The following is a 27,841-nucleotide window of genomic DNA, read 5'->3' as shown; positions in this document are numbered from 1 at the left end:
AACCGTTTCATCCCTCCCGGTGACCGGTCATGTCATCGTTATGATATCGTCACGATCAGTGTACAACGTGGAAGACATCGTCACTGGCACGGTAGATAATTCTGCTCAAACTATTATTCCCATTTTTTTTAAAAAATGAGTTGTTCACCTTTATCTGCTTGTTATGTTCTTTCAGGATGCACCTACACTTCATTTTTCACTTATTATAAAAGAGACGAGGAAACTTTCCCCCTCGACTGTAGGCGACTAGCTGAAACAGCATTAAAGCATCGGCCAGGTGAGCTAGCACGTTTAATTCAATTAACTCACTGCCGATTGGTTCCTTAATACAAGTGTTTCCTTTGGATTAAGTCTAAATTGCATTGTGCACTCAGGCTGAAAAATATTTTGGCACATGGTTCATTTTTTTTTATTCGTGGCAAATATAGCAAGACGCATGACTTTAGGCGTGCACTCAAGAATCCGGGCAGGAATTTCCCGTCACGGCCCCCTGAGTTACAGTAACGAGGAAAGAATTATCCACATCAGACCACTAAATTCACATAACGGCACGTGACTGTCGGTGATCTGCATGATTATCTGAACAAATGAAAATGATTTCGATTCGTAAGGTGACAGAAGAATTCTTTAGTCGTTTGTTCCGTCGATCTTTCCCTCCACCGAATCATGTGATGTGCCCGTGTTTCTCGCTCGCCGCGGTGCCACCAATCAGCAAAGGTGAAGTCGGTACTGATCGTCTCCACATACACTCTTCTGTCTCGCTGTTTCTTTTTGTTCCTCTCTTGGCTGCTGAAGCAAGAGGCAGGATAAAGGTTCCATCTGCTACACAAACGCGTGACGCTCCCGTGCCCGCTCTGCCTTTTATTTCCAGCAAACAGGAAGTGGCACGGGTGATCCTGCCCAGGAGAACAAGCTCATGCTCGTTGACGAGCTTTTAAAGGACTGCTTCATAACTTGGAAGATAAAAAGCGTTTATTTCTGTCTGATTTATACCACGATTAGCCTCGAATCGTCAGAGCGGAGTTTGTCTAAGGCAAAGCAAGTGGCAATGGCGATGATTAAAGCTGCCGTGAATGGAGAGCTGAGAAGGCTAAGAGCTATTAAGATTTAATTTAGAACCACCACAAGGAGTACTCGGGGATCCAAATGGGCTATTTATTGGGAGGTACTTCCTAGTAAGAAGACCCAAATGACCTTTCATCTTCCTGTCTCTCTCCTCTGTGGTGATGCAGGAGTACAAACATTCTGCAGGCATTTATGGAAGAGTAGTCCTCAGACTTCTTATGAGCAAGCCTATAGGATATGAAGGGAGGAGGTTGGAGTCTATGCTTGGAGAGAGAGAGAGAGAGAGAGAGAGTGTGTGTGTGTGTGTGTGTGTGTGAGCGCGCACGGAAGAGAGAGAGAGATAAAAAGCCCATTCGAGTCAGCTTCGATTCTGAAAAGTTTGAAGAGATTTGCTTCTATTTTGACCAGCGTTTCAATCCGCACCGTCTCTATAGGATGCGGATGAGCTGTGAGGCCGCGCGTGCTACGTATTTCTCCCCTCCACTTGTGCACAGGAATTGTACAGACGCGTTCAAATCTCACTTTCCGATTCGGTGTAATGCGAACTTTATTTCAAATTCTAATGGATAATAGCAACCTATAATTGTAATGAACGTGTCACGTGTGCCCCCCCTCAAGTTCTTCTTTAAGTTATGTAAGCCAACATGACTTGGACAGTCCCTACCACCATGTTTTACTCACACTGTTGTATGTACGTGTTTTAGGAAGTCAGGGCGGGACATATCGAGTAGCTCCTCCCCCCCTTTTTGAACAGCCAATAGCGTTTAGCTTACCTCAGCCCGGGTTAAGCCGTACTTGACAGTTAGTACCGAGGATTTTTATAGCGGTGGGGGCGGGACGCTTCCGATTCTAGCGAGCATTCGATTGGACAGAAATCCCGACGAGGCGCTGAAGCGCAGGATGATGTCATCAAAATGGTTGCTCTTTATTAGTGGTAGAGAGAGCGAGAGCGAGTACATTCGGAATGCATACAATCTTCTAAATGCGAATTTTCTCATTGTTTTGGAGCGCACGAGCTTATACATGACCTTAAGGCGAACATATTCGTACTAAAAGCCACAGAAAGGTCCATTTTGATGTGAAATGCTATACAGGCTCCGTTGTAACATGTACACGTAACCGTGTTAGCTTTGTTTCAAATGCATTTTACTGCAATAATAAAATCCAGACAAAAGGACCATTTCTTCCATCTTTAAATGTCAAACATTGTTGAATGGGAACGAAACACAGAGAGGAACTGCGGTTGTTGGTCACTTTGCTGCATTTAAAGTAATTTGCATAGAATTAAGGGAATTTTTTTTTTAACCCCCCCCCATATTTTCAAATGTTTTCTAGCCGGTCTTGGAAATTTACTCAGGAAATGAACCGTCGCCTGAGGCTGGCCAGTGTGAAGGCAGAGTGAAATGCGACAGCTATTAGCACCACTCGCATAGTGCACTCCAGCATGGAGACCTGCTCTTAGTCCTTTTCTCTCTATCGCTTCATCCTTTTCGTATTCTCTCTCTCTCTCTCTCTCTCTCTCTCTGTCTGTACGTCAGGTGTCCCTCTGTCTCTCCTGCTTTCTCTGAAGAAAATACACGTCTTCGAAGAACACAGTGTTCTCTATTGGGAGATAAAGATGTGATGGTACACCAGAGCCTTTAAGAGCAATCTCTCTCTCTCTCTCTCTCTCTCTCTCTCTCTCTCTCTCTCTCTCTCTCTCTCTCTCTCTCTCTCCCTCTCCCTCTCTCTCACACACACACACAAAGTGGCTTATATACTCTTATGAACACCCACACCTGAAGAATGACACTAGAATATGCCCATTTTAAAAAGCCTCCCTTGAGATTAGAAGCAATCTTCTCAGCAGAGCTACAATCGGCATACACAGCCCGGTGCAGAAATCCCTCACCTAAACACAAATTACATGCTGACGCCCACCCTGTCGCCCACCCTGTCGCCCACCCTACACAGCAGCCACTAAACCACACACTAACAGCAGACCAATTCTTTCATTTCAGTCCCTGTCTGTGCAGAAAGGGTCACAAATACAGCTCATTTAACTGCTTATTATTAGCTATAGTCGTTAGAAATAATTACCAATGACTGATTTGCAGCAACTTTTACGTGCAATAAAGCAAAAAAAAAAAAAAAAAAAAAAAAAACAACAAAGAAAAAAAACCCCTCTACTGCTTTAATGAACTACTTCTGAGAAGCTATCTATAATACAAATGACCACAGGGTGCAGACCTGTGAGTGATAAATACATGTGTGTGATCATCACTTAATCTGAGAGACGTGTGTGTATATACATTATATATATATATATATAAACTGATTCAAAAACCATGTATGAAGGTGTTTAAGGTGGGAAAGAGCTGTACTCATCTCTCAGAAAGGAAGGCGAGTGTGTACCTGAAGGCGATCTGTAGAGTGGCGAGTGTGTAACGTGGCTGGGGCTGCGGTACAGAGGCCCATGAAAGGCTCGGTCTTCGTAGATGGGTCCAATGTGGCGGTCTGGACTCACGGTCGAGCGCAGATCAGCCCCATGATGACTGTGTTGACTCGCGAAGGACGCCCGCAGACCTGCCGAGGACAATCGATTAGAAATGAACACGTGGTGAGGATGATGTCGACTTTACAGATCGACATCCTGCGAGCAGGGTCCTGAGGGAAGTGTGAAGGAGGACACGCTGACACATGGCATATGCAATCGGAGGCTTTCCAGAGCGAGGGAGAATATTATCGTCTGTCCTCCTCGTGTATGATTTAAGTTAAAGCCTTAGCCCAAGGGATTGTGTGAGCTGCAGTTCTTCTCAGCATTAAAAGCCATTCGGCATCTCATTCTCATTATACAGTACAGGCCTTGTTTTATATATCTGCAGGCCAATAATGAAGCACAGAGGTATAATTTAAGTGCGTCTGGACTTGGATTTACGTATACTCTAATACCTACGCTCGGCCTCAGCGAACCTGGGAAGAAAAGTAGCTTAATTGTAAGTGCTCTAATCTTACAGACACTTTGCTCTGCAGCTACAGACTGCACAATGACATCGTTATACGTTGCGAGTCGGAAATTCACCGCATACAGAAAGTAGAGGTGTGCGGTTTCGATCCTTCTTCGCGGAAAATCTTCACGCGTAAGACGGAAATATCCGGAGTGTGGTTTAGGGGAGACCGTGCGGCGATGTGACTCAACACTACAGTCGCTTTCATGCACAGCAAAGGACATAGGGAAACAGAAAACGACGGTATGGTTGCGTGTCTTTAGCTAACGAGAAGCGCAGTAACTCCTGGCGCACTACCAATCTATCCCCAGTCTCGTCTTCCGGGGAAAACCCAGATGAGGTCATGCATATGACTGTAGATTAAATTATAGCCCTGCGTATTTAGGCGTGCGTTTCGAGCTCTGAGCAAAAAGCCGGGTTTGCGTTTTTGCTCGGGTGAAACCGAGAGCGAGAATTCTGACTGTGAAGCAAATCAAACATAGATTTACGACTGTGAGTGAATGCAGCAGACTGTGTGTGTGTGTGTGTGGGTTCATTTTCCACAGGGATACTGTGCATCGGTTCAGCGCTGTGGTCGTGCTTTCAGTCCAGATGTGTGGCAGAGCTCAGAGGGATGCGAGTAAAACCGCAGCAGGCGGTTAGTAGTGCCTGCAAACACGCGCTCTTCAAATGAAGCGCGCTTCAATAATACGGACGTTTACAGATAACCGCTGTCAAAAACAAGAGTCCCCTTTCGGAAAAGGCTGGAAGTATATTATTTCTGCTATACACTGAAGCCATTTGGGTTTGAGAGGAAACAGTGTATACAAGATCGTAGATCAGAATTTCAGCTTTCATTTCCTGATATTTACCTTTAGATGTGTGAAAAAACTTGGCACCGTTGGTGGCGGACCAAGTTTTTCCTTTTTAAAACAACAAATGCCGTCTTCACTGGCGAAATCGAGGACTTAAACCACGCGTAGACATTCACAGCTGTTCATTGTTTAAACGATCAATCCAATAGGGCACGCCTGGGCAACACGAAACATCTGTCAGCCGCATGTTCCAATATTTTTGTTCACTTGGGAAATGGTTGGGTTCAAACAAAAGGTGTCATGTTCTAAGTTATGATAAATATCAGGAAATAAAAGCTGAAATTCTGCTCTATCATCTCCCATTCATCTTTTTTTTTTTTTTTTTTAATCTCAAACCCAAAATGTCTTGATGTCAAACCTGGTTTCCCACTGAAGCTAAGCAGGGTTGAGCCTGGCCAGTACCTGGATGGGAGACCTCCTGAGGAAAAGCAAGGTTGCTGCTAGAAGTGGTATTAATGAGGCCAGCAGGGGGCGCTCACCCGGTGGTCTGTGTGGGTCCTAATGACGGGGACACTGTACTGTAAAAACAGCACTGTCTTTCAGATGAGACGTTAAACCCGAGGTCCTGACTCTCTGTGGTCATTAAAAATCCCAGGACACTTATCATAAAGAGTAGGGGTGTAACCCCGGTGTCCTGGTGAAATTCCCCCATTGGCCCTTATCTATCATGACCCCATAATAATCCCCATCCCTGAATTGGCTACATCACTCTCTCCTCTCCACTAATAGCTGGTGCGTGGTGGGCGTTCTGGTGCACTACGGCTGCCGTCGCATCATCCAGGTGGATGCTACACACTGGTGGTGGCTGAGGATTCCCCCCTCCCCCCACACTATATAAATGGCGCTATATAAATGTATAAACTGTAAGTAACTGTTACAAGTCAATGCCGCCCCCGAGGATTCCCTGAACCGGATCAAGTGGAGGACGACGTGCCAAGCAGTGGACACACGCTAGGAAAGAGATTCCCGCATCAAATGAGCTGAAGATGGTAGACTTCATACAGACTTAAATATCCATTACAAGATATTTGCATTACTGTGGGTAAGTAATAAAAACAACTCTGAAATATTGTGTAATGAGCAGGTTGACGAGGCAGGATGAAAACTCAGCGTGGGCTTTGTCTGAGCAACTCAAGAGATCTCCGTCGTAGTCTACAGAGTGTGTGTAAACGCACCGGCCGTCAGGGTCGTCACAGGAATATTCATGATCATTAACAACTGTAAAAACAAACCGGCGAGGGTCACAGAGCATAGAATATAAACCTGGAAACTAAGAAATCAGGGCTTCGCAACTGACGAAACATCACAGACACAACAGGTACGAATAAAATAATCAAGAGTTAATACTCATTAACTGAAGCGTGTTTAGAGGAACTTTCGTTGCCATGGAAACCATGACGTAAAGGGTGACACATTCCCTCCTTCACTCAAAAAAAAACAAAAAAAAAAACAAAACAAACAAAAAAACTTTTCGTGGGGTTTTGAGTGTAATGTTACTGCTAATATTCTCGCTGTGGCAGTATGAGATTATAGGCTCTTTAATATCAGACTGCATTGGAATACTAATGTAAAGCGCAAACACACACACACACACACACACACACACACACACACACACACACACACACACACACACACACACACGACTCTCAGATTAAGTGATGGTTTTTCCATGCAAGCCTACTGAAACTTCACTCTACAAGAGCTGGAAAATCTAGAGAGAGCACAGCAGAACAAACTGTCTCCCGGATAATCAAGCTGACGACAGGGAGAGCAAATGAGAAAAGAGGGATGGAGAAAGCAGGACAGAGAAAGTGTTCGAGCATGAAAGAGACAAAGGGCATGAGAAAGTGCAAGGCAAAAGACAGAGAGAGAGGGGAGGGAGGGAGAGAGAGAGAGAGAGAGAGAGAGAGAGAGAGAGAGAGAGAGAGAGAGAGAGAGAGAGAGAGGAGAGAGAGAGAAAGAAAGAAGAGAGAGGACAGACAAAGAAAGAGAAGAGAGAGGAGAGAAAGAGAGGAGAGAGAGAGAGAAAGAGAGAATGACAGAAAAGAGAGAGGAGAGAGGGAGAAAGAAAGGAGAGGAGAGAGACAGAGAGAAAGAGAGAGAGAATGAAAGATAGGAGAGAGAGGAGAGACAGAGAGAAAGAAAGAGAGGAGAGAAAGAGACAGAATGAAAGATAGGAGAGAGAGAGAGAGGAGAGAGACAGAGAGAAAGAAAGAGAAGAGAGAGAGAGAAAGAAAAAGAAGAGAGAGAGAAAGAAAGAGAAGAGAGAGAGGAAACAGAGAGAAAGAAAGAGAAGAGAGAGAGAGGAGAGAAAGAGAGAGAATGAAAGATAGGAGAGAGAGAGAGAGAGAGGAGAGAAAGAGAGAGAATGAAAGATAGGAGAGAGAGAGAGAGAAAGACAGAGAGGAGAGAGAAAAAGAGCATTGTATGGGTGCACTTTCATGCTCTGTGCCCACTTGGTCAGCCACACAACACTCACTTCAGCTCAAATGATGATTTCAAACGAGTTGAAGTAGAATTTACAGACCCCTGCAGAATGTTCCAGAATCCGACATCATGTTCTATAGAGTTAATCCTACACCACGTTCTAGAATGTTAATCCCACATCACGTTCTAGAATGTTAATCCCACATCACGTTCTAGAATGTTAATCCTACATCACGTTCTAGAATGCTAATCCTACATCACGTTCTAGAATGCTAATCCTACACCACATTCTAGAATGCTAATCCTACACCACGTTCTAGAATGCTAATCCTACATCACGTTCTAGAATGCTAATCCTACACCACGTTCTAGAATGCTAATCCTACATCACGTTCTAGAATGCTAATCCTACACCACGTTCTAGAATGCTAATCCTACACCACGTTCTAGAATGCTAATCCTACACCACGTTCTAGAATGCTAATCCTACATCACGTTCTAGAATGCTAATCCTACACCACGTTCTAGAATGCTAATCCTACACCACGTTCTAGAATGCTAATCCTACACCACGTTCTAGAATGCTAATCCTACACCACGTTCTAGAATGCTAATCCTACATCACGTTCTAGAATGCTAATCCTACACCACGTTCTAGAATGTTAATCCTACATCACGTTCTAGAATGCTAATCCTACACCACGTTCTAGAATGCTAATCCTACACCACGTTCTAGAATGCTAATCCCACATCACGTTCTAGAATGCTAATCCTACATCACGTTCTAGAATGCTAATCCTACACCACGTTCTAGAATGCTAATCCTACACCACGTTCTAGAATGCTAATCCTACATCACATTCTAGAATGCTAATCCTACACCACATTCTAGAATGCTAATCCTACACCACGTTCTAGAATGCTAATCCTACATCACGTTCTAGAATGCTAATCCTACATCACGTTCTAGAATGCTAATCCTACACCACGTTCTAGAATGCTAATCCTACATCACGTTCTAGAATGCTAATCCTACACCACGTTCTAGAATGCTAATCCTACACCACGTTCTAGAATGCTAATCCTACATGACGTTCTAGAATGCTAATCCTACACCACGTTCTAGAATGCTAATCCTACACCATGTTCGAGTGTTAATGCTACATCACGTTCTAGAATGCTAATCCTACACCATGTTCTAGAATGCTAATCCTACACCACGTTCTAGAATGCTAATCCTACATCACGTTCTAGAATGCTAATCCTACACCACGTTCTAGAATGGTAATCCTACATCACGTTCTAGAATGTTAATCCCACATCACGTTCTAGAATGTTAATCCTACACCACGTTCTAGAATGCTAATCCTACACCACGTTCTAGAATGTTAATCCTACACCACGTTCTAGAATGCTAATCCTACACCACGTTCTAGAATGCTAATCCTACATCACGTTCTAGAATGCTAATCCTACATCACGTTCTAGAATGCTAATCCTACACCACGTTCTAGAATGCTAATCCTACACGACGTTCTAGAATGCTAATCCTACATCACGTTCTAGAATGCTAATCCTACATCACGTTCTAGAATGCTAATCCTACACCACGTTCTAGAATGCTAATCCTACATGACGTTCTAGAATGCTAATCCTACATCACGTTCTAGAATGCTAATCCTACATGACGTTCTAGAATGCTAATCCTACACCATGTTCTAGAATGTTAATCCTACATCATGTACTAGAATGCTAATCCTACACCACGTTCTAGAATGGTAATCCTACACCACGTTCTAGAATGCTAATCCTACACCATGTTCGAGTGTTAATGCTACATCACGTTCTAGAATGCTAATCCTACACCATGTTCTAGAATGTTAATCCTACACCACGTTCTAGAATGTTAATGCCACATCACGTTCTAGAATGTTAATCCTACACCACGCTCTAGAATGTTAATCCTACATCACGTTCTAGAATGCTAATCCTACACCACGTTCTAGAATGCTAATCCTACACCACGTTCTAGAATGGTAATCCTACATCATGTTCTAGAATGCTAATCCTACACCACGTTCTAGAATGCTAATCCTACATGACGTTCTAGAATGCTAATCCTACATCACGTTCTAGAATGCTAATCCTACATGACGTTCTAGAATGCTAATCCTACACCATGTTCTAGAATGTTAATCCTACATCATGTACTAGAATGCTAATCCTACACCACGTTCTAGAATGGTAATCCTACACCACGTTCTAGAATGCTAATCCTACACCATGTTCGAGTGTTAATGCTACATCACGTTCTAGAATGCTAATCCTACACCATGTTCTAGAATGTTAATCCTACACCACGTTCTAGAATGTTAATGCCACATCACGTTCTAGAATGTTAATCCTACACCACGCTCTAGAATGTTAATCCTACATCACGTTCTAGAATGCTAATCCTACACCACGTTCTAGAATGCTAATCCTACACCACGTTCTAGAATGGTAATCCTACATCATGTTCTAGAATGCTAATCCTACACCACGTTCTAGAATGCTAATCCTACACCACGTTCTAGAATGTTAATCCCACATCACGTTCTAGAATGTTAATCCTACACCACGTTCTAGAATGCTAATCCTACACCACGTTCTAGAATGCCAGGAGACACCGGTTTTTGATTTGTTTTTTTTTCACCCGTGTGTATATAAATACATGTAACTAATGGTTTAACGCATGCTCTGGAAACCTACAGACATAAACCTACCCCAAAAGCAGAGCAAGGGACTCTGGGTAATTTACCGCCCGGGTCCGCGTCAGTGTGCTTTGGAGGATACAGAGATGTCTCCAGGCCGGCCCAAAGCCATTCTGACAACAGTAAACTGAACGCAGTCATGCTACAGCGCTCCATCACACTCGACAACGTTACACATGCACGCACATGCGCACACACACTTGGAACATGGGCTTCGGAGTCTAATGATCTGACTCGAAGGAGAAAAGTTTAGCCACTGGCAGGGCAGAGCTCTGGTGCTGTGCCTAATAAATCCTCATTTGGCCCAGCTTCATTAGTTATTACTGAAGGGTCTGCTGACGGTTCTTGGCAGAGATCTCCTGGCACCGAGACCCAGTAAACGAATGCACACACTTAACTAGATGCAGCTGAGTGGAATTTGTTTAAAGACAGAAACAGTTTTTGGCCTTTAAACAAAAGAGAATGCAATGTAAAGCTTTCGGCAGCCTGGGGTTTGCTCCCCACACACAGACTAGAAACCCTGCAGGATATGCACCGCGCATCAGCAATATAATAATACAGTAATATCATACTGAACGCACAGAACAGCTCCGAGTCACTGCAGGATCCAAAAGCCAGAATCGAACCACATGACCGGACATATTTCTCCCAGATCTGCCGTTTCTGAGGGAAAATGGAGGTGACACTCTACTGCCAATAATCCAATCAGTGGTAATAACCCAGTCTGAGGAGAGATGAACAGAGAGACGGAGAGAGAGAGAGAGCAGAGAAAATCAAAATGGCTTGTGAAGGGGAAGTTTGTGGAAAAGAAATTGGGGGGGGGGGGAATGAAAGAAAGAAAGATAGAAAGAAAAAGAAAGAGCGAGAGAGAGAAATGAAGAAAAAGAAAGAGACAAAGAGAGACAAAGAAGGACTGATTGAGACTGAGTGAGTGAGTTAGTGTGTGTGTGTGTGTGTGTCAAAACATGGAAAAATTAAAGACAGTAAGCAATAATGAAGTGAATGGAATGACAGAGAAAGAAAGAAAGAAAGAAAGAAAGAAAGTGTAATAGCAAGCAAGAATGAAGTGTGAGTGAGCATGAAAGAGAAAAAGAAAGAGAGACTGATTATGACTGTGTGAGTAAACGTGTGTGTGTTGGGTTGCCAGACACTGAGTTTTCACATGTGATTCGTCAATAGCCCTTAATGAATCAGCACAAGCAGCCATCTCTCTCTCTCTCTCTCTCTCTCACACACACACACACACACACACACACACACACACACACACACACACACACACACACACACACACACACAGCCCTGCTGACATCATCAGTGAAGATACAGTGGAGTACAGCTGAAGCTAAAGTGACAAGGCGAGCGGACACGATGCAGCAGTAACCGTCAGGGGCACAAACACTACTGACAGAGCAATATGAAAATGACACGATCAGTAAAACATGCGAGTGTGTCACAATCCCTTCACAGTGTTCGTATGTATGACGTGACACACACAAGCTAAACAGAGGAACAACTGACTAGAATAGATGTGACTAGTTTCACCTTTCGTTCTCCGTGAAAAGCTAATGGAGGAGGATGAGGGATTAAAAAAAAAAACAGAAATAAAAGACTATCTTTTGAAAAGGATAATGGAGGAACAAATGGAATGACTACGCATGTATGAATATATCTGAACACACACACACACACACACACACACACACACACACACACAGCAAAAAGGCTGAATAAAATAACATTAAGAAGGTAAGACGTTTTCACCTGGGACGTCATCAATCAAGGCATCTGAAGAGATCCGAGGGCAGCAAAGGACACAAAGAAAAGTTACAATTTCAGACGTTACTTGTCAGCAAAAGTCTCGGCAGTAGTTTGGGACTCGAAACATGGCCATGCACATCGAGCAGTCGTGAGAACATGCAGTCAGAGATTAGGATTAATCGACGTCTCGATTACGAATAGATTCAAGATTTTATTTCTCGCATACACAATTATATACAGTTCCTAACTTGCAGCGGAATGAAACCCTGGCCTACTCCAGACTCCTCAGACTGCGCGTTACGTACCGAGTTAAAAAGAAAAACCGGAAACGAATAAGAAATAATCAGAACACTTGAATTCGTTCAGATGTGACGCCGATCCGTTCACGCACTCCTTCACTGAGACCACCTGCTATTCGGAAAGCCCCGGAGTAATCATCACGGAGCTGCGATTCCTCCTTGACCTCGCCTGTGTGGTTGTACACGACTGACTGGAGTTCAGGACAGGAGCGACAACGTCCACTCGGAGAGCAGGAGAATGCAGCAGAGGGGGAAGAATAATCATTACGCCCTCACCTTAGGCATGGTCGGGATCTAGCTTAATAAAACCCATTTTAAACCACACATTAACAACGGTGAGCTTAAAACTAACTGGCACTGTATAGAAGTGTACAGAAAATCTGCACGAGTCAAACGCCGTAAAATCTGCACGAGTCAAACGCCGTAAAATCTGCGCGAGTCAAACGCCGTAAAATCTGCACGAGTCAAACGCCGTAAGATCTGCACGAGTCAAACGGGGTAAAATCTGCAGGAGTCAAGCGGGGTAAAATCTGCACGAGTCAAACGCCGTAAAATCTGCACGAGTCAAACGGGGTAAAATCTGCGCGAGTCAAACGGGGTAAAATCTGCGCGAGTCAAACGGGGTAAAATCTGCATGAGTCAAACGGTGTAAAATCTGCACGAGTCAAACGGGGTAAAATCTGCGCGAGTCAAACGGGGTAAAATCTGCATGAGTCAAACGGGGTAAAATCTGCATGAGTCAAACGCCGTAAAATCTGCACGAGTCAAACGGTGTAAAATCTGCACGAGTCAAACGGTGTAAAATCTGCACGAGTCAAACGGTGTAAAATCTGCACGAGTCAAGCGGGGTAAAATCTTCAAGCAAAGTTCGGTGTGCAGATGTTTCTATTAAAAGTAGCCGGTCAGTGAATTTACTTATGTATTTAAATAAGAAAAAAAAACAAAAAACAAAAAAAAAAACGATATATTTCGTGGATAGATGAACAAATCCAAATGGATTGTGATTTACAATAAAATATTATATTATTTATTTATTTGTTATAATATTTAGATCCTGCAGCTTTTAAATTTGAACCTCAAATATTTGGCGTCATTTTCTGCCTCGTACTGCCTCGTCTGTATTTCAGACCAAACCTGCGTCACGTCGCTCGCCTCGCCGTACCGCTCGTCCTCGCACTTCGAGTAAAAGAGATTTCGGGTTTCTAAACAGCGAGTCTGGCACCCGCTCCAGATAACACCCTGGCTAGAGATGCTTCCTTGTGTTGAAATCCTCCCATCACTGTTCGATAAAACGCGAGATAAAAATCACGACGATTTCCTGCGCGAGCGAAAGTAGATCCGGGGATTCCTGAAACGGCCAGCAAGACCACAGCGGAGATCCCTGACTCGCTACTACACACGGGAACACGGCGGTTTTAACTCAAACTCCTATTGGTGTGGAAGGAAGACTAGAAAGACGGAGAAGGACAGACGGGAGTGTTGTCCTGTCGTAGGAAATTCACTTCCACAGGCTTTTGAAATGTCAGCTCTCGGCGGACGCCCATGCCGAGGAACCACAACAGATCTATCCGTCAGTGCTTATGGATAAATGGCCCGTGAGAGCCGTCAGCCGCAGCGAAGCTTCCATCATCCTCCCACTGTCTCGTTCCTCTACTCTTCCCCATGGCACATGCTTTTAACTCCCAATTCATTTAGCTCCAACGATGACATATGGCTGTGAAGACAACGGGAACCTAAATCAATTTTAAAGCGAGGAGAATTGGCATCCATTTCCCAGACACACGTTTACTGTATACAGTTATAGTTTTATGAGCGAGCTTCTGAAAACCATCTGCTACGGTATTTCATGGCCAGGTTTGTTTTCTTATTTCTCCAGATTTGGGTTCTGTATGGAAAGCCTGCAATTAGCGATACACCGGAAGATGGCAGAAATAAGATGTAAACATACGGGGACCAAAACCCATCGTGGAGGAACACGGAGAGACCGAGGAAGTGAGAGGTGCTGGTGGGGATTAGCAGAGATCAAGCTTGGTATCACAAGAAGTGACGGAGTGAATCAGAACGTAGCTGAAGCGATTAGAAATCGGTTGAAAGTTTTAAAATAACCTTTAATACCGGCGGCAAGGACGTACGGCATGGAGTGGATGAACCTGTAATACGCATCACATGACTGGAATCCTTGTGAGGACGAGGACGATGAAGAAACAACACAGGAAACATGCCCACAGACAGGAGAATAGTACAGATATACACACACACCTGTCAAGCTGTCCGGGCGTGGCACCATCCTTTCGTAGAGCTCGTATGAATGTGTACTGTAGGGATCGGCGCCCTCGTGCAGGAGCGTCCTCGGCAACGTCGACCCATAATGCTGCGGCATGGCGGTCATTCCTGTTCGCACCGGAGATGAACCTGATGCCGCTTGGCCTTCTTCCACCGCCACGCTGAGCGGTGAGCCCAGACGTGCCGAGTAGGGCGAGGTGGTACGGCTGGTGCCCGAGCCCATCCTGCGCAAGGTGGACGGCGAGTTCCTTTGGGCAGAGAAGGGAGAGCTGGCCCGCTGGGAGTTGGGCAAGGTGCTGCTGGAGAAGATGCTGGGCAGCGGCTTGGGCTCGGTCACGATGGGTGAGCCGTAGGCACTGCCCGGCGACGCCCGCAAAGACCCACGCGAGGGAGAGATGCCGGTGCTGTAGGCGGGTGACTGCGCCCGAGACGGCACAGAGCACACACGCCGCATGGCTCGTCCAGGGATCGCCCCGCTGACACCTCCAGACATCTGCGCAGGGAGAGAATAATAATGAAAACGCGTGAAAACGACAATACGTTACAGGGTCAACACGGCAGCTATCATACCAGGTCTGAAAGAAGGTTCTAGATGGATACTCAGTTACATTTATATAGCACTTTTCTAGACATTCAAAGCACTTTACATGGTATTTGGGGGTGCGGGGGTATCGCCTCAACCCCCACTAGTGCGTCGCATCCACCTGGATGATGCGACGGCAGCCGTATTGCACCAGAACTCCCACCACACACCAGCTATTAGTGGAGAGGAGAGAGTGATGTAGCCAATTCAGGGATGGGGATTATTATGGGGTCATGACCCAGTGTCGTGGGATTTTTAAGGACCACAGAGAGTCAGGACCTCGGTTTAACGTCTCATCAGAAAGACGGTGCTGTTTCTACACTATAGTGTCCCCGTCACTATACTGGGGCATTAGGACCCACACAGACCACGGGGTGAGCGCCCCCTGCTGGCCTCGATAATACCACTTCCAGCAGCAACCATAGTTCTCCCCAATAGGTCTCCCATCCAGGTAGCGGCCAGGCTCAACGCTGCTTAGCTTCGGTGGGACGCCAGGCGAGACCTGCAGGGAGACATGGCTCTGGAATATAGAAATAATGGAAGTATAATAGAAATAAAAGAAGTGATCTAGCTAACTATGGGTCAATATTCAATCTCCCTTTTGTTGCAAATGTACTGAAAAGACTCAAGCACGTCTAGTTACTACCAACTTGTATGAGCCTTTCCACTCTGGATTCCTACATTCCATACCACAGACACAGAGAACTGTAGACAACCTTCGGCAACCCTTAGTATTATCCTGCTCCTTGATCTGAGCGCCGCATTTGATACTATCTTACATGACATACTCACTGCACAGCTTTCAGCCATGACGGATTTAGCCCTCTCCTACCTCATTAACAGACATTTCATTACCCTCAACAAACACAAATCCTCTTCAGCTTGTGGCTCTCAGCGGTGTCTCTCAGGGTTCTGTATCCGGTCCATTTCTTTTCATAATCCACGTGCGCCCCCTTGGCTATCTCACTCGCTGTCACGGCCTTAGTCGTCATTGTTACGCGGACGACACGCACCACATCTCACGCGGCCCGTCTTTATTAGCCTGCGTACGTGAGCTCGAGTGTTGGATGCCACCGAATTACCTTAAACGCTTACAATACAGTTCGAACAGATGTTCTTCCAAGTCTTCAATACCGAAGTATGTATTCTCGTGCCTTGGCGATGATTCGGTTAGTGTCAGACCGACGCAAAACAGCTCGGGACCTTGGCATAAGCTTTGACTCCTCATTTCTTTACCTGCTCTCTCACCAGCAATCTTTAACCTCTACAATGCTCAGTTCTACGGATGCTCAAACCCCCGGTCATAACCTTCCGTCTGAAATTCTCGTTGTGAGAATTACACCGTGATCTTCAATATATCCAAAAGTCAACTTCTAGAGTTCTCCAATATACCTGCCTACACTTCACCCACTCTACACCCCTACAAAATCCTGCCACTCAATTACAAAGCCTTAAACAGCTGTGATTTTGGGTACCTCGGAGAACTATTACACCCATACACCCCCCCCCCGACTGGTTGTTAAGGTTAGTTCCAGTTTACTTGTAGCACCCTTGGTTCCTTTCAGCTTCACAGCACCCAAAAGCCCCCGTGAAGCCTCAACTCTCCCCTCCATCTCTTTACTCACCGCTATACGTCTCTCGCTAATAACCAAGAAGTTCGGCTCGTCCTACCCGCCACACGCCGGAACTCACGGCCTTGAGTTTGAGAAAAGTGTTACAGTATATAAAGTACTAATATAATAAAGAAAAAGTGGAGTGCTAAATAAAACCCTGCACTCGAGCGCTCCCCTCTGACAGCGGCCCTGCACATTCTTCCTCTGCGAATAGCCCTGCTCAGTCAACGTCAGCGCACGTAACAAATAAAAATAATAAAATAATTTAAAAAAAAAAGATTTATTTATTAAGGGTGCTGTAAAAGAACTCTGTGTGTGCATTTTGGTCTTCTATATACGCACGAGTTATGGATCAATTTCCTCGGAGACGATTGCAGAGCATCTCGGGCTGCTCTAGTTATTGTATGCTGGATAATAACCTGACTTTCTCTGTGGCCCAGCAGCAGTAATGGGGTTTTCATACTCACGCTGAATCTCCGACTGGATGAAACGAAGAAGCACGGGCTCATCTTGGATTTAGAAATTGATTTATCTACCCATCCCATTCTATCCTATTATATCTATCTATCCATCTCTAGTCTAATATTTGAATCTATTCTTTACGTCACACAGTAAAGCGGGTATATGTGATTTTTATTTATTTATTTTTTTAACAAATGACTCCCACCTGGCTGGAAGCCTGGCCCTCTGCCCTGGAGTTCCTCATGAGCGTGCTGCTGCCGGCGGGACCGCCGCCTGGGTACGAGTGCTGTAGCCGCATCTCCGTCCTTCCCACGTTCTGGCTGCTGTAGTAGCTGCCTGCATCCTGGTAGCCGCTGTCAGAATACGAGTTCATCTGCGTGGAACTGCGCGAGTTCCCAACGGACCCTGAGGATGACCGAGAACAGCACGTTTTTTTTTTATTTATTAAGGTTACGTCGCGCACACGTCCGCAGTCTGCAGAACATTATAGCGTTTGCTTCGTCTGAACAGCGCCGATCCTGAGTCGTGAGCCGCTGTAATGTGATTTCGGCTCAAATTTACTTTCAGCGGGCTCATCATCGGAGCAGTGATGAAAGGAATTCAGGAAGATCGGACTAATGGTAGACCAGACTGGATCCACCGCATCTGTTTGATTATCATGGACAAGAACAGACAAGAATGAATTCTTGTACTTGGGGGGGGGGGGGGGAAAGAATGCTGTACATAACACAAATTAAATACTACGACTGTTACACTAAGACTTTAACGAGGAGATTGACACGCGAGATATGAGAAACCTCTGAGGGGATGAATGATAAAGATAGAGCCTCGGTTATAAATACCTTCGACTGAATTATTAATAAAAGTGTCCTACCAATATATATATGTATTATATATATACCCATGCTATATTTTATATATATATATATATATATATATATATATATATATATATATATATATATATATATATATATATATATACACACACAGTATGTATGTATATATATATATATATATATATATATATATATATATATACACACACACACACATACATACATATATATATATATATATATGTGTATGTGTGCATGTATATATATATATATATATATATATATATATATATATATATATATATATATATATATATACACATACATATATATATATACATGCACACATACACATATATATACATATATATATATATATATACTGTGTATATATATATATATATATATATATATATATATATATATATACTGTGTATATATATATATATATATATATATATATATATATATATATATACACACACACACACACACATATATACATACATACATATATATATATATATATATATACATATATATATATATATATATATATATATATATATATATATATATATACACACACACACACACACACACACACACACACACACACACACACATATATAGCATGGCCTAGAATGCTCGCTTGTGTTTGGATGTGCCTCCTGTCAATCATTTTATAGACACACACCTAACTGTTAAAGACCTACTCATGGAAAGAAAAAAAAAAAAAGACGAATCTTACCTAACGCATCTTTAAGGTTAGATATTTGACTCTGCTTACACTATGGTACAATTTTGATTCTTAAGGCCACCATTTGATCATTTAATTTGCGATAAGATGCGCTTTAATATCCTCTGATCAATATATGAGCAACTTTGTCCAGATCTGGGGTAGGCCTAGTGTTAATTCCCGAACGATGATGATGATGTAGAGAAGGAATAACTTCAAAGTATCCGAGTTACATGCAGATCGCCCCGTTAGCCTAATGAATTACTAACTAGTTAAATAAAATGTTTTTACACACTAGTTTTTGTCCTTTTTCCTCCCCCCAATAATCAATAAATAATCAATAATCATAAGATTTCTGATTGATTATATACTGTATACCGAATGATTCGATCGATTTCGGTCGCCGCCTTTTAAATCGATGTCGATTTATTTATCGGTCGTCTGATTATTACACCCCTCGTACGGTGAAGACGGTGTGGTAGCTCTGTGGTTCAGATTTTCTGAGTTATTGATCTTAAAAGTGGGAATTTCACATCTCAAATGTTACAGAATTCCCTGCCAAATGCGTCATGTGACTAGGGTGCGGTGGGGAAAATGTCGTATCTGTACTGAAAACCGCTTTTAAACGACGACGTCTTTGCTTGCGCTGTTCGTTCGAATGCGGCATCCCATCCCCGTGTGAGCTGCGGTGTGGCTCCTGATCGAGAGTGTCGTGTGCAGACGGACCCTCACTTTCGTGCAGAGAGCTCTGCTCCGGTGAGCACAGCGACAGCTGCTCCCTGACAGACTTGGCATCGGCGGAACTCGACACATCTATGGAAAAATAAAAAAAATAAAAATGGAGAAAGAAAGAAAGAAAAAAAACGGTTATGGGCTGGCCTCGGAGGTGTAAGCATCTTACGTTTTAAGCTTTTGGGTACACGCTGAGATTATACCCAGTCAGAAGCTAAGCCTGGAGGTATCATGGAAATGGAGCTTTTATGGAAATAAATCCTATTTGTTTCCTCTTTAACTAGATTTCAAATGAAATAGCACTAACACACACACACACACACACACACACACACACACACACACGCACACACACGCACACACACGCACGCACACACACACACACGCACTGTGTGAGAGCTAAGGATTAGGTATTAGCATTAGCCACAGCTTTTCTGGAACGGTCTTTCAGTTCAACCAGCCAAGTCCCTACAGAACTCCTCTTGAATTTCTTGTTTATATAAATAAAATAAAAGAATAATAAGAATAAGAAGAAGAATAAAAAGCCAGAGATAATCACAGAGTCAAGGGCCATGGCTAATAATTAGAAGGCAAAGTGTTGTCTTGAAACTCTTACTAAGGTAACGTTGTATCCAAACCCCTCTTCCGCTGACGTTTAAACGCGTCCCTATTTCCCGGTCCAGCGCAAATCTGTATGAGGAGGCAGGAAGTCCCCGCTCTTAAAATTCTGCTGTGCAACGTCGTGCAGCTCTGTCTCTTATGGATGACGGCGGACTCTACAGAGAGACCGTGCGTGTGTGTGTTTGTTTCTTCGGCAGGCCGTTTACTCGTATCGGTCCACTCCGTGGCCGAGCGGCCCTGACATCTCGACGCGGGAGCTCTCGCCGCACCGAGTGCGTCTGCAGAGCTTCCTCGCCATCTCCTCACAAACACGCCGCAGTCTTCGCAAGTCACGTCCACGGCCAGCGCAGCACAGCCACATCAATCTCGGAAAAACAAGCTGTGATCTTTAAGGAAAAAGGACCGATTTGCAGTGTACGTGAAAACTTTACCCCCCCCCAAAAAAAAATATGCATCCAGATGGTTGAGTGAATTATTGATGCGAGTCGTGGGATAAAGCTAACGAATTGCTATAATTGGGTTATCGTTTATGAGCTCTCAGCATATGGCTGATACGGTGAGCAGTAATCAAGCTTAACTCTATAACGGGAGTTCATTACCATCGGGGACGCTACAAATCCCGGAGCCATATCTGGCCATCACACACACACACACACACACACCCTAATGACTCTCACTCGGTCACTGGTCATTCTGCTTTATCACTGGCAGTCTGGACTTCATCGCTCTAAACCCACGGCGCCGCCAGGACAAACAGTGACACTGCAAAAACTATCTAGCGAGAATTTCATCCGTACACCGTCACGGCTTCAGTAAGAGTCTCCTCTGCTCTCTATAAACAGCTGGTCCGCTAAGCCACTCTCCGACTTTTCTCACGGCGTATCCTGAACACTATCGGCGGGCTGTGGGAGTCGGCCGACCACTACAACACGAGGTCGCTCGGACTTCCTGTCTGCAAGTTCGCGAGAAGAGCCTTATTAGTTGTGAAATTACACAAGTATGAAATGCCCCCCCCCCCACCTAAATCCAGCGTTTTTCCGAATGTTTCGTCAAACGGAGCATTTCGAACCATTAGAAATCAAGAATATTGAATATTTTTAAGTATTCTGCATGGAGACCAGAGTTCAGACAATGTTCTGGCACTATAAACATCATATATGTTATATAATGTGAAGTCTGAGTATGCCATGTCACTCAGACTTCTAGTCGTAAAAAAAGAGAATTTTCACACACACACACACACACACACACACACACACAAACTATTATACTGAGACTGAATTGAAGCCTTGATCACTGATTTCAAACTGGACAAACTTGGACCGGCGTTTTGTTTTGAACAATATGTTCTATGTTACATGTCAACTTGTTTCTTAGCTAAATATCTCAAGGTTCCCAGCTAAACAGCCCTCCTCAGTCTCTCTCTCACACTCACACTCACACACACACACACACACACAGTCAGTCATTTGGGTGGCAGCCATTTTAGCTGAGTGCATTCCAACAGCCTTGGATTTCAACAAAAGCTTGGAAGCAATAAAACATCAGTATTATGTGTGTACAGGCTTACGAAACGTATAATCAGGACACCGACGACGCTAAAGTTGACACTGCGCACATTTTTCTCCTTTTATTTATTTATTTTTTTGCTTGGCAGGATATAGATGTGCATTATTATTACAGTGGATTTTCTCACGCTATCACTAATTGCAGGTTAATTCGCTGGACATTTCTACAGCGTGCTCTCCAGATCTGCTCTTAGTGACGTTTAATTAGACACGAAGAGAAGTCGGCGTGAAGGGACGGTGTCGTTTAGAGCCGTAATCACAGCCGGGCCGTATCAAAATGCCGTGTTTCGGGGGGTTTTTTTTTTTCCCCTCACCGACTGTGGAAATCCTTTGCGCTTGCAACCCAAATGTCAGCTTTATTAATAATATTGGAAAGGTAATAGCGGTGAGATTTGAGAGGTTACGCTAATGAGGCGTCAGTCAGTGCCTGTGGAAAATTGGACCCACAGCGGTACTTAATATGATCCATTATTACAAAGCTAAACAAAGGCAATGACGTGCACCTGATGCTAATGTCCCGGTGTAGCCGTTCTAATTCATTTACGCTACGATCGTACGAGCTGAAATCTATTTAGCGACAGCGTGCGTTAGTGCGATCGATTCGACGGCTCATTCCTCCTCTCGTGCGCACGAGTCTTGCTGTATTTCCCCCCGTTCCCTCGGGCAGATGTTTTACTTTGAACGGTTATTAACCGCTATTACATTTTCATTCCCTCCTTACCGTCCACCCTTTAATGACAGGTGGGACTATCACTAATAACGGACGTCGACTTTTCACCGGCTGTCGGACGGAAACGGGTTTTGCTCGCCGATTTATAAGCCCGATCGTCTCGGAGAAGGAAATATGCGATCCGTCTTACAAATTCGTCTGCCTAAGAATCTTTTCCGCGTACGGACGGGACCCAGGGTTGTATCTTTGATCCTTCGAGGTCTCCACGATAAATATGAACGTCGAGATGTATTATGTAGCGGGATTGGAATAAGCCTAGCATTAATGTTAATTGAGTCACGTCGTTCCTGATTAAATCCGATCCTGAACATCCTCTTATTATTTCCCGTACCCCTGAACGGATAATCAAATAGAGGATGGGAACATCAAGACAAATGTATTTACTTCCGTCGCAATCAGGCGTGGCATGAGTCCGGAGATCAAAAAGCCTACATTTAAAGACGATCACGTTTAAATTTAAGGTCGGAAATACAGAAATAGTATTATTGCTGGTAGTTAGATTGATTAAGATATTACCTGTAGGTCTCCAGTGGAGGGACTTCTCAGAGGAACTGCAGGGAAGAAAGAAATAGGATTAATAAAGGAAGAGAAATCGAATGGAAATGTTTATAGAACTGATCTAAACACATGGCGACATTGGGGTCTATGGGAAAATAAAAAACCGCCGATGAAAGAACTCCCGTCGTGTGTTATGTGCCGTTTTGCGCTTCGAGAATCAAGGTCGGTACAGCTATCTCCCCTCCTACCAAAAATAATAATAATAATAATAATAATAAAACAATCTACCAATCAGAGCGTGAGCTTAAGACCGATAGACACAACACCACAAATACCTTCGTGACGGTTCATGACAACATCGGGATCTAAAACTAAAACAGACATAACGTAAGAGGACTACGGCTCCCGGATGTGAAGTCTGAACGCTGGAACGTGATTTTTCAAAAGAGAGTCGAAAGACCACAGAGCGATTATCTGTCCAAGCCAGGCGTTAGGAATGAAAAGCATTTGCCTTCTGACTGCTCCCTGCTAGCAGCCGTAAAACAGGTAACCACAAGCACAGTAATAATTACACAGCGTGTAAAGGTGAAAAACCCGGCTGTGCTGGCATGTGCGTGTGAGATAATGGCTGGCTGAGAACGCACACCAGTGGCAATTTTACCCAGTGGCTTCTCTGACATCCATTCTCTCGCACCGTTCTGCCTCTGAAAGCACAAGCAGCTAGAAAATAGAGAGATATTTTCTCTCTTTTAGCTCTTGCTGTGCAAAAAAAAAAAAAAAGTGCGACGATAGGTCAAGAAGGGAGACCGACGGTCACTGTGTGAAGTCGGGGCAGAGTGACTTTCTGTGCATGAAAACGGCGAGCGGGTCACGTGATCGGTGAGCGCATGGGAAGCATGCTGGGAACCCGGGAGATACGCAGCCGAAACGCTGTGCTTGTGGAAGAGTACGGGAGAAGACGAAGAGGGTGAAGGAGCTGCAGTGTCACGTATAGACACCATATAATCAAAAATTTTGTGAACACCTGACCTTCACTCCCATACGTGCTTGTCGAACATCCCTTTCCGCGTTTGGTCCGCCCTGTTACGATAACCGCCGCGCTTCTGGGAAGGTTTTCCCACAGATTTTGGAGCGTGGCTGTGCGGATTCGTCCGTTCAGAAACAAGAGCGTCAGTGAGATCAGGCGCTTGGGAGGACCGGGCGACAGTCAGCGTTCCAGATCATCCCAAAGGGGTTCAGTAGGGGTCGGGGGCTCTGTGGAGGACGCTCGGGTTCTTCCAGTACAACCATGGCAAACCATGTCTTCATGGAGCTGGCTTTGTACACGGGGGCATCGTCATGCTTGGAAACGTTTTGGGCCTCTTCATTCCAGTGAAGGGAAATTGTAACGCTACGGCGCACAGAGACATCTATACAGTTGTGTGCTTTCGACTCCGTGGTAAAAGTTTGGGGGAGAACCACATGCGAGCCCGAGGGTCATGTGTCCACAAATATTTGGCGATACTGTACAATAGAGACGCTGAGTATGAATGAAAAGAAGAAGGGATCCTTTATTTCTCACATATACATTACAGCACAGTGAAAGTCATAGCCCAGCTTGTTAGGAAGTTGGGGTCGGAGCGCGGGGTCGGCCTTGAAACGGCGCCCCCTGGAGCGGAGAGGGTTAAGGGCCTTGCTCAAGGGCCCAACGGTGGCAGCTTGGCAGAGCTGGGGCTTGAACCCCCGACCTTCTGATCAGTAACCCCGAGCCGTGACCGTCGAGCCGCCACTGCCCAAAAGCACAACGAAGACAGATAAAGATTAAAAAAAAAAAGCACATGCAATGGATTACAAAGAGCAAGCATGTCATAAAGTACAAGGTTTCAGCGATTCTGTGCTGAACAAAGCCGATAAAAGCAGTGAGCAGCACAAACACCCACACCCCAGAACTCCGCACTTAGCATAATAACCAGCAAGTCCTCTAAACCATTAGAAAACACGCCCTTCCTCCATTTTTTTTTTTTTTTTTTTTTTTTTTTAAAAAAAAGGTTAAACCTAATGGTGTAACTCTTCCCAGTTATGTGAATACAGTGTTTATTTGGTTGCTTACTATTGTAGTATGTTCCTTATTATTATTATTATTATTTCTTTTTAATACATAAAAATCCAGTCCATTCTGATTTAAAAGCCTCTACACGTTAAAATAATAATAATAATAATAATAATAATAATAATTGAAAAAAAGAAGCTCATAGTATACAACATGTTTACACGATTATAGCATTAAAAAGGACGATAAAACTGTTTTATTCCTAAATTCCCTGAATAACGGCGAATTCGTTCAATTTCATAACCGGAAAGAATCAAAATAACGGGTTAGTGGCGGATCGCGCTAATTAGCACACAACGCACACAGGTCGTGACTACGGCAGATACCGACGCTGTCCGATACCGACTGCAGGACGGACCTAGACTCGTGTGCGCTCGGAAATCGGACGAGCTCGCGTTAATAAAGCGGTCGTTGACATCCAGGGTCTCGGGGCAATCCGAGGGTGAGCGACGAAGACTTGAATATAAATGCAAAGATTTAAGGATTTAACCGAACACTCGTTTTTGCCTTACATCATCGTCGGTAGTGTGTAAACGATAACGAAACGTCCCAAACATTTTGCCTGGCGCATCCCGATGTGATATGCTTCTCGATTGGATCGTGATTTGTGTTAGACTGAGCTTCAGCTCTTGCGGTAACCTTTAAACGGGGGTGTTATTGCTATGCGCGTACTGGAGTCGTCCATCCCGTTGCCCCTGGCTACTGCAAACGAGCTTACATCCGAATTAAAAAAAGAACAGGCTGCGAGATCACCCGCTCTGCTGGAGCGCCCCTAATGAAAAGATGGCGATTTACTGCCATTCGGCCGAGGTGTGAACGGCCTGTTAACTTGCCGACGAGGCTGCGTGTGTCTGCATTGTGTGTGCGTGTTATAATATGTGTGTCGAGGAGAGTGAAGAACAGAACAGGTATACATCTACCAGATATAAGGGATGTTCCAGTAGCACGGGGCTACGTGGAAGAATAGAGCGTGTATCGAGCACCGGCTTGGAGACCCGACGGAGGTGGAGTGGTTTGGGTTGGGGGTGAAGGTTGGAGTCGGTGATTGCTCTAGCGCAAAAGGAGATAAAAGCTCGAGTGGTGGCAGGCATGAAGCTCTGATGGGGCTCCATTGTACAGTGAATGGGCCATTGAAGCAGAGCCAGTGGTGAACGTCACAGCCGGGGACAGCATTCGTTCATGTTCACACACGTCCAGCGAAGGTTAACGGAATACTCCAGGGTTGGGGGTTTTTTTCAAAATGAGTGATGATCTGGATAGACTTCCTTTTACTGAAGTCTCACCAAATCCTACTTTTATTCTAGCCCGAACCCCTTTTTTTCCATCACTGGAGCAAAACATTACACATAACCACAAAGTCCTAAGTAGTCCTAACTCTAGAAGGGCAGGGTTCTTTATTTTAATTCCCCCCCCCCACACACATTTTAGAATAATAATAAAGTCATGAAAACTCTGGAGTAACACAAATGGAACTATAGGAATTACGTCGTGATAAAAAAATCCAAAAGAAATCAAAAATAATTGAATATTTGAGCATCTTCGACGCCCTTTCCGCCGAGAAATTTCCAGAAACGTACTCTTGGCGTTTTCTCACCCGATTTCTTGAGGGATTTCCCCCCGAGATGCTTTTTAAACAGTATTAAAGACATTCCCGCCGACGCCGGACTCTTATCGGCTGCTTTTCGGAACGCTCCGCTCCGAGTCGTCCGTTTAAAGGAAATAAAAAAAACAGATACGATGTTAGTTTTCTAATGGAAGAAATGAGTATGTCGGCACGATTACATTTCTGTCTCCGGCACCGATTTCGAACATTTAATCATACGCCTTCAGATCAGATCATCCCCATCCCTCTCCATACCTTCTTTCGATCACATGATCAGTCCACCCATTCGTTTCATCATCTCTCTCCATTCGTCTAGCAAACAAACTTTCTGTCTTTACGCTCTATTTAGATCTCGATCGTACTTTTCATATCCATCCCGTTCTGTTTATATACATGGACTCATATCAGTCTCTGACCCTTCTTGTGTGTGTGTGTGTGTGTGTGTGTGTGTGTGCGCTCCATGCAGGTGAAGCAGGTGATGAAGTCGAGCCCGAGGGCTCTAATACGCCGCAGAATCCCAGAATAGTACGCTCCATAATGCACGCTTAAACACGGACTTGTGGGTAAACGCACACCTGACTCCGCATCATCAGCACTGCGTCTCATCCGAAAGAGCTACACTTTCAGCCCAACCCCCCCAACACCCATCCACCCACCCACACACACCATTTGTACAGCAGCATATGAAGATAATCATTACAGTGCACGTATAAATCCCCTAGCCGAGATCCGAAGTTCTGAGTTAAAGTTATTAAGATTAAGACCGAGTCCTCCGAGCGCGCTATAACGTCTCCGGCTCGGTCCGAGACGCGGTCTGATGAGACGTCTGATCTGCAGCTCGCTCATGACTCAGATGGAAAGGAAACAGAGGAGCCGTTTCATCGTGCGAAAGCTGCAAGCTACGGACGATGATAGGACGGGCGACGGGAATGAAAGTGATGAGGATATTCAGGGACGGATAAGTAAGCGCCGCGTGAAAGGTTTTTGAGGACGCACCGGTGACGCTCTCATAACGGAGGTCCCGGTATATCGACGCACAGCGACACATTCACACGACGGCACAGGAATGTTTTCGCAAAGACGCCAGGGCTGACCATCGTGACTCTTATACGTTATTAATATGTTGTGCTTTTTAAAACAGAGGCACGTAGATTTAATAGCTTGGTGTCTTGATGGCTAAATAAATTCGTTTTTCCCAACTTCCTGTTTCCCAAGATCCCTGTTGGTTTTTTTTTTTGTATATTAAAACACAGAACTGTCCTTTTCGAAGAGATAAATCACTGAAATCTAAATCTCAATCCGCACTAAGCATGAACACGGCGAGACTGAGAA

The 27,841-nt window shown here is 44.4% G+C and overlaps 1 protein-coding gene across 16 annotated transcripts in view; it reads right to left on the bottom strand.

The window, feature by feature from the left end:
* The window catches only part of LOC108266581 (plakophilin-4), a 143,485-nt gene that overhangs the window by 33,397 nt on the left and 82,247 nt on the right, over positions 1-27,841 (bottom strand). For 9 of the 16 annotated variants that reach the window (XM_053680595.1, XM_017470093.3, XM_017470085.3 and 6 more), the window contains 5 exons: positions 22,836-22,870; positions 19,395-19,481; positions 17,296-17,495; positions 14,409-14,925; positions 3,460-3,630 (listed from right to left, as the gene is read on the bottom strand). In XM_053680595.1, the coding sequence (XP_053536570.1) occupies positions 3,460-3,630; positions 14,409-14,925; positions 17,296-17,495; positions 19,395-19,481; positions 22,836-22,870 (1,010 nt within the window). Of the gene's footprint in view, positions 1-3,459; positions 3,631-14,408; positions 14,926-17,295; positions 17,496-19,394; positions 19,482-20,016; positions 20,342-22,835; positions 22,871-27,841 lie in introns of those variants that run through there. The other 7 variants (XM_017470086.3, XM_017470089.3, XM_053680594.1 and 4 more) reach the window with 4 other exon arrangements.

This window comes from Ictalurus punctatus, chromosome 6 (genome assembly GCF_001660625.3).
Source record: "Ictalurus punctatus breed USDA103 chromosome 6, Coco_2.0, whole genome shotgun sequence".
NCBI lineage: Eukaryota > Metazoa > Chordata > Actinopteri > Siluriformes > Ictaluridae > Ictalurus > Ictalurus punctatus.
The sequence above is the reverse complement of the archived record's forward strand: the minus strand, read 5'-3'. Positions and strand labels throughout refer to the sequence as shown.